General features: G+C 31.7%; 1 protein-coding gene across 3 annotated transcripts; it reads left to right on the forward strand.

Moving 5' to 3' along the window:
* On the forward strand, positions 216–4,770 carry LOC18598627 (alpha-ketoglutarate-dependent dioxygenase alkB homolog 6). Of its 3 annotated transcripts, none has more exons than XM_018120574.1 (8): positions 216–332; positions 2,736–2,847; positions 2,944–3,004; positions 3,134–3,172; positions 3,419–3,531; positions 3,872–4,124; positions 4,226–4,272; positions 4,377–4,770. In XM_018120574.1, the coding sequence occupies exons 2-8, from the start codon at positions 2,740–2,742 to the stop codon at positions 4,542–4,544; spliced, it is 789 nt and encodes a 262-aa protein (XP_017976063.1). In that variant the 5' UTR covers positions 216–332; positions 2,736–2,739; the 3' UTR covers positions 4,545–4,770. The 3 variants fall into 3 exon arrangements, with proteins under 3 accessions (XP_017976063.1, XP_017976064.1, XP_007028285.2); XM_018120575.1 differs by having other exon boundaries at positions 4,429–4,770; XM_007028223.2 differs by having other exon boundaries at positions 4,389–4,757.

The following is an 8,107-nucleotide window of genomic DNA, read 5'->3' on the forward strand; positions in this document are numbered from 1 at the left end:
TTTAATTGAATATTAATTAGAAAATAAAAAGATGTTGAAATTGAAAACTTTGATATAAATATAATTAAAGATAAGTAAAAAGTAAGATGAATCTGTTTTGATATAGCTAACCAAAAGAGAGAAGGAACTAAACTATGGCCCATGGGGTGTTGGATTTTATCAACCCGACCCATATTGGAGTATTTTTGCATTGCATTATTAATCGCTCTACCCTACCATCCCATCCCCCCCCCCGGGGAATCCGCTCGTCGCTGGTTTTCTTCCGATTTGGCTACAATCTTTGCTCTCTCTCTCCCCGACGGCGAATCTCCGGCAACTCTCTACGTCAACTGGTAAATTCAGTTTGATTTCCTTCGTATATTGTTCTATTTGATTGAATCTTTTGCTTGCTTCCTCGGTTGTACTGTTCTTTGACTTAGTGTTAGATCAGAATGAGTGAATTTGTGGAGGGAGAAAGTCAAATCAATAATGGTTTGCTCTATTCGCTAAAGGTTAAAGTAATGAATGTAATTTGTAATCTGTTCTAATTTCAAGCTTCACTTTGGTATATGATTAACTTAATTTATTAAAAAAATTTAAATTTTACAAATATAGATTTCCAAATTTATATTCATAAGTTTTTAAAGCATTCGAAGGGTGAATTTACGAATAAATGCATTATAATTCCTCTATACTTATATTGTATTAAAAGAAACGAAATTCTAAATATATGTATGAATTTGAAATACACACCCCAAATCCAAACTCGCATTCTCAAAGGCTACCTAGTATGAATCTTCCCTTCTGAATTTTCTAATGCATAGTTGATCTGTTAATTTGTCCAAGATTTTCTCTATTTAAAAGAAAATGCAAAAGAAAAACCCCAATGAATGGCCGAGAAAGTGAGTTAGTTACTCTCCACTTTTAGTACCTTTCTTCATGGTGATTTTAGATAGAATTGGCCTGATTTTTATGATCAATCTCCCAGATATTCAGAGTTACTCTCTTTTATGACTGCTTCTGCGTGGTTGCATATTTAGTTCATCTAGTTGAATGAATCTGTATAAACACAGACCAGATCACACTGGGAGAAGTTGTTTATTGGAATAGTTTAGTCTCTATCACGGTGGACTTAAGTAGCCCATCAGCATCAAGGCTGGACAAAACACCAAAAACCTGATTAAATTGCAAAGGAACAAAAAATGGTAGCTCATGTTGAGCTTAATAGTTCTTATAGACTCTCAGCCTTGGCTCTAGAAGGATTGAAATTTGTTATTACCTATGAGTCAAATATTTTTCTGGCTATTGAAATTTCAAGATTTTGGTCAATGCATTTTTGCTAATGGGCTAACTAAACTTACCTTATATAATGGTCTTGATAGATCAGGGTTTTAGGACCAAGTGACGTAGTGGAAAGGATTTAAGGATGAAACCAAGTAACAAATATATATGACAGACTGCTCTTTTATAATGTTTTTGGTTGTTCATTTGTGTACTTTTCTTCTTTTCAGTCAGGTGTTGATTTTTAAACCCCAAGTGCTCAAAATTTCAGAATTCGATATATAAAATCATATTTAATTCTTCTAGCTCTAGAATCTACATCAATCAAATTGCACTACAGTTTGGATGTAAACTATAGTTACAAATTGCCTATTAGAAAACATAAATCAGTAAACTGGATGCAAGAGAAACAAATGAGTGAGGCTGTTTAACATGGGATTGAATTGCTGCTTTGGCATGTGAAGGTGCAAGCCTGAGATTACAGAAGCATTGATTCCTGTTTTGTGCATCCTCACTAACTGCTGACCCTTTGGGTGCCTTACTGACTCGACTATAATTAGGTTGAAGCTGAAGATACTAGAGTAGGTCCTATGAACTGCCTCAACAGATTGACCAAATCAGGTTAATGGCTTGGGCATAAATGTGTTAAGCCTTGATTGTCAGATCTTTAGGTGGAATCTTTTAAGGATCTTAAAGAGAGGAGGGTTTCGTGTGGTCCACGGGGCTCGTGTCAATGGTAGTGAATTTCAAGCATGTAGGATTTGGATTCCTATTGGCTAGAAGCATTACTGATGCTCAAGTATGCCCTGTCGTTTCATATGAGATCAATATTTTGCCCCCATCATCCTGATATACCTTTCCACCTTCCATATTTTCTGTAGACTGATTAGTTTACTCCAAACTTTCCTTCTTGTTTCTTGTCGTATGTCAACTACTTTCCACTGGAGAAGAGCCTAAAACACGAAGTAAATGTGAGTTCGTGATGCATGGTATTTATGCTGCAAAAGGAACTTTTATTGGATGTTTTGAATGAGGAGAAATATGGCAATGACTCTATGAAGCACCATATAAGAAAATAAGTTGAGACGTTTAGATACTTTCAGATGGCATTGATGTAAATAGATAATTTCCTTCAGTTTAGCAATATGCAAACATGAATAAATACTGAATAGAAACATAAAATATACCTGCCCTTACACACCTCCCTGCAAAAATAAAAAAGCATTAATGGTAAGGGGAGCACTTGCACTTGTGCATAAAGATATTTAATAATTCCTGGGAATGTTATAAATAAAGGGAATTGGGACTTTGCACCAGTTTTGGATGAAAATCTGTCTCCAAAGATAAAATCTCCAACAATTTTGATCTCATCAGCCTCGAAAATGTGGGTCTCATTTGTGCTTACTTTGCTTTACTCATTTTTTGTTATTGATGATCCTTGGATGTTATTTAACTGGTAATGGTGGTTGGTGCAGGGGAATGGAGAGAAAAGAGAAATTGAATAACTTCATAGTTGGGGATCTGCCAACTTTGATATACATCCCTGACTTTATCACAGATTCTGAGCAAGCCCAGCTACTAAATAATGTATTTATATCCTATATATATATATATATATATATTCTTTTCTTTTTAATGTTTGCAACACTAATTTGTATACCCTCATTTCTTGTCCACATATAGATTTACCAAGCACCTGTATCAAAATGGAAATCTTTGAAGAATAGGAGACTACAGAATTGGGGTTTGTTGAAATAGTTCTATTTGTCATAGTATTTCATTTTTAAATTTCATGTAAGCTAGATGCATATTTGGGTGAAATGTAGGAAACCCTTCAATTTGAGCTGCTGATGGATTGTATGCCTATTGACAGGTGGTGTTGTCCACGAAAAGGGTCTTCTGCCACAAGATCGTGAGTGGGATTATTTGCATCTCTTACTCAATTTCTGAACTGTAGATGATGATATTGTTTAGCTGATGTTTCAACTTTCTCTGTTTTGTGGAAATTGTTAGCAGTTTTCACCCATTTTGTATGAGCTTGGAGACTTTAAGTTGATGATTTTTTTACTGTTTTGACTGGCTTCACTTCTTGTGTCTAGTGAAAGAACACCTTACTAACTGCTTGCTTTTCTTTTTTTTTTTTTTTTATCGTGTCTAGTGCCACCTTGGCTAGCAAAGATTACAAAAAGAATATATGAACGATCAGGACTTTTTCCGTCTGCAATCAATCATGTTCTTATCAATGAATACCTTTGTAATCAAGGAATTATGGTTTGTACTGTTCATTTTGCTTCTTGTGTTTGTTCTCTAATAATATTACTTGTTCTAGGATAACACATTTCGCTGAGGTTTTCAAAAGCATTTCCTGTCCAGAAAACTGATGATTACTCTGGAATATCTCATTTTTCAAGATTTTAATTGGTAGTAAAGGAATATCATTGTACCGTACTGTATCTGTTTTTTGCTATTATATATTACAAAAGAATTAGAAAACAATACTCTTATATTTGATTTGTAAAAAAAAAGAAAAGAAAAAGATTTTCTTTCACTTTGGAGCATTATGGTCTGTATTCAGTTTTATCATTTAGTACTATAATTATCTGTCTTACAGCCACATCAGGATGGGCCCGCTTATTATCCCGTTGTAGCAATTTTATCTCTAGGATCACCTGTTGTTATGGACTTCACTCCTCATTCAAGATTTCAGTCATGCAAAAGAACATTGAAGGAAAATGTTGGAGATAAAATTTCTAACGGAGGGGCTGTGGCAATTGAAGCAAATGATGGGAGCGATAATAACCGCCCCTTTTCTGTGCTGTTGATGCCTTGCAGTTTACTGATCTTCAAGGATGATGCATATTCAGGAAAGTTCATGTCTAAGGGGTTGTGTCTTTTTTTTTTTTCATAAAGAACAAAGAGGAAAAAGAAAAAACAAATATGACAACACTATGCTTATGATTTCCAGATTACTTGCATGGCATTGAAGATAGCGAGGTACATCGGTTTGATCTGGTAAGAATTATATTTGACAGGTGACAATGAATTTGACCTCTAATATTTAGTCTCAGATGTTTCAATAAACAAATTTATGGTACCCTGGTGTCTTGTTCTCACAGTCATCTTTGCAGGCTGTAAACGAAATTGACTCTTTGTCCTTGTCAAGCTCAGGCCAAGCAGAAGTGATGAGAAGTGACAATGCCAAGATTGTGAGTAGAACTGCGAACAGAATTTCTCTTACATGTCGACTAGTATTGAAGGTTCATAAAAACTTGTTCAAGTTTTAAAATTTCGTCTTAACCGTTTCTAACTTCTAGCTAAGATTGAAAGTTGGTGTATTTAGATGAGCATCTGATTACACAAACTGCTTTCATGAGGTGGCATAAATGTTTATACACTTGATTGGTTTTTCTTTGTTGGGCTGGAGAGGTGTGCAAGGTTCGCGTTACCTATCTAGGCCCAATTGTGTTATTATGTTAAAAAATATATATTTTATTTAATTTTGATTTTCAATATATTTAACATATTAGTATAAAAATAATATATTGTTATTTTAATAATATCTTGGTTGAGCAATGCCACCATTAGATTGTTTCGTTCTTTTTTTTCATTGATGAATGATGACCATCGTTACATGCATAAATACAGCTTATATAAAGTTGAAGAGGGAAAGACCCCACTGTAACGTATGGGTGTCATCGTTATATGCATGTGGTGATTACTGTAATTTGACTCGAAAAGAATTTTATGTTGCGATGATAATTTTTATTCAATTCGATAACTTTTATTAATATTTAGAATAACAAATTATTTAAAATGATAATTTGAAAATATAATGTAGAAATATGTCCGTTTGCATATCATTTAAAAATATAGATTATAGACGGGTACTTGTCATGTGTTGCATGCAAAAATTTGAATTTTTATTCATCTTTAAGAATAATAATTATATTTAAATATATATATATATATAGTTCTAAATCATAAAATTTGAAATATAAATAATTGAAATTTTGTAACGCTGCACATAAATACTTTTTTATTTATTTTTAAATATTATATATAAGTAAAAATATTTTTAAAATATAAATTTTGAATATATTGTAATATTAATTTATAAATTATTCAATACTTTTTATGAAATTTGAAACATATATAATTGAAATTTTTTAACGCTGCACATAAATACTTTTTTTATTTTTTTTAAATATTATATATAAGAAAAAATATTTTTAAAATATAAATTTTGCATATATTGTGATATTAATTTATAAATTAATCAATACTATTATAATTACAGTACATTTTTTTTGTGGAAGGCATTTTAAGCATTTAGAATTATTTACAAGATAAATGAATTTTATTATTAATTATAGTAAAAATTATTTAAAAATGACAAATGTTAGAATGTACACTCAAAGGGAAAAAGCACAAGAGGGGGTGAATTGAGTATGTTGAAAATGTTTTTGAAACCTCCTTTAAAGGTTAAGACTCTTTTGCAATAACAAGATGAAAAACTTGTAAAATCAAAGTATGAAGAGTTGCAAAAGAAAATTTGATTTTGACATAAGAAAATTTATTTTTAAAAGGGGGTTAATTTTCATTATCCCTAATGTATCCATTAGATCATGCTGACGATACTTCCAATACCCATTTCTTTTTATTATGTAATTTCAATTGAGTTATCATTTGGATGACAGAAAAAAAAAAAACCATAGTTAAGGGAAAATCATGAAGTACAAATTTGTTGACTATGAATAAGAGTAAGAACACTTACTCTTAAGAGGTCGTACATTCAAAATATTCATTTATCATGACAATTGAATTGGATTGATAAAAATGGCTCCGTTGGGTAGTAAACGTAAGCATTTCACCAAAATCCCTGCCACACACAAACCTTAAGATTATTTACAAATTAATTTTTTATTTTTCCCCATTCAATAGAAGATTTAGCATTGGAGTGTTTATTGATATGGAGATCATTTTTAAAATAATTTTTTCACCTAATAAGTTGGGGAACACCCAATTTCAAACATTATAACCAATTTTTATGATTTCACCAACTAATTTATAAATATAGAGATCATTTTTGTTCGGCCTTAATTGTTAGTGTAAGTCTTGCAATTGATTTTGTGCTTGTAAAACACTGCATTAATTAGTCATATTTAATGTTAAATATATTATAGATATTTTATATAATGTGTGAGATATTTCTTTATCCATGAGTTTGTTTATGAAGACTTATGAGAGACTTATATAGATAAAGTCCTTAGCATATAATGACATTGCAAAGAAATTATAAAAGTTATAAGTATGAGATTCTTATGTATTAAAACCTTATTTCCAAATATGTTTCTAGTCATTGTATTATCAAGAATAATGGCATTGATAATGCTTAAGAAATATTACATGCTAAGTCTTTTTACGTTGGAAATAAGCAACTGATCTCATAAGTTGAAGTGTGGGTGCTTGTTAAGGAACAAGTTCACTGAACTTGATTCGTTGTGAGAGTTCCATTTAGTATTTCACTTGTCACGACCCGGTACTCCCTTCGAGCCTGTGACAATTGCCGCGATGTCTCGATAGACATTCATTACCCGGAATGTCAACTCCTCGCAAGGCTCTTGCATCAATTTTACGTCTCCCCTGTGAGCAACAGTTACTAAATATCATGTTTTAAGGGAATATAAACTATTTTAAAATCAAAAACAAACAAAAAGTAATTTATGCTACATAGGGGTATTTTGATAATTTTTACCCAAAAATTTTGAAACTTGGTGAAAATACAATATACGATCGAAAAATATACATTTATTATCTAAAAATAATTTTAGTAATCTAGATCATCCATTTAAAATGAAATTATGGCTAATCAAACTAAATAAAATATTAAATAAAATATTTCATTTACTTATAAAACAATATTTATAGAATCCTGCATAAACAATTTTTGTAGCGTAAGAGAAAAATAAATTCATATATATAATAGCACACTAAACCAGGTATATAAAAATATTCTACAATGACATGTGGGCCCCAAAATAATCGAAAATATACAAGATTGTAGACCTTCCATTTCTAAGGATGCAAATCCAAAAGCAACCCTCGACAAAATCGGCTGTCTACAGACTGTCTTGAGCTTGAAATTGGTAAAAAAAGGGGTGAGTTTTTATAAACCCAGTGAGTAAGCAAAATTCATCTACAACATCTAAAACCGAGTAAATGGAGACAGTTAAATCATCCGATCATAATATGAGTCATAACATTTAAAACTCATTTCAATTCATACAAAACAATTACATTTCATCGAAATAATCAACAAGGCTTATGATTCTCTTAAAAACTTGGCTTGTGCCAAAACTCATACTTGGTGACACCTTGGCCCGGGCATCCAACCGAGTTCGCCAAGGATGTATACCCATAAAACATGTTTTTACTTTTAAAATATAGCCATTCATTGGCGTTGGCTGAGTTTCATCCTCACGTAGTGGTTCGGCGTGAAGTGAACTCGAAACTTACCTTAGGAGATACCTTCCGCACCTCTCGTACTAAGGTAAAATATAACGGGGTTTGTCGTGCCCCTCTAATAGGTTGGTCCACGAAAACTCGCCCACTATAGTAAGTTAATCAAATAACCCACCAAATCAATAAAAATTTTGACAACATGACATGACTAATATAATATAAAATTTTGACAACATGACATGGCTAATATAATATCACCCAGCCTGTCAAGGTAAAACAAAACAGTTTATATAATCCACAAACTACAAATCCAGGCGTTCATGCCATCACATTGTCATAAGCCATCAATTCAAACCATATATATATATATATATATATATATATA

This window comes from Theobroma cacao, chromosome 5, assembly GCF_000208745.1.
Source record: "Theobroma cacao cultivar B97-61/B2 chromosome 5, Criollo_cocoa_genome_V2, whole genome shotgun sequence".
In the NCBI taxonomy this organism is placed as follows: Eukaryota; Viridiplantae; Streptophyta; class Magnoliopsida; order Malvales; family Malvaceae; genus Theobroma; species Theobroma cacao.

What these genes read in the sequence shown, in the direction of transcription:
- LOC18598627 (XM_018120574.1), top strand. Translation starts at nt 2,740, where the DNA reads ATGGAGAGAAAAGAGAAATTGAATAACTTCATAGTTGGGGATCTGCCA. An exon ending in AAGCCCAGCTACTAAATAAT is followed by an intron (nt 2,848 to 2,943) that starts GTATTTATATCC and finishes GTCCACATATAG; the next exon opens with ATTTACCAAGCACCTGTATC. An exon ending in TAGGAGACTACAGAATTGGG is followed by an intron (nt 3,005 to 3,133) that starts GTTTGTTGAAAT and finishes GCCTATTGACAG; the next exon opens with GTGGTGTTGTCCACGAAAAG.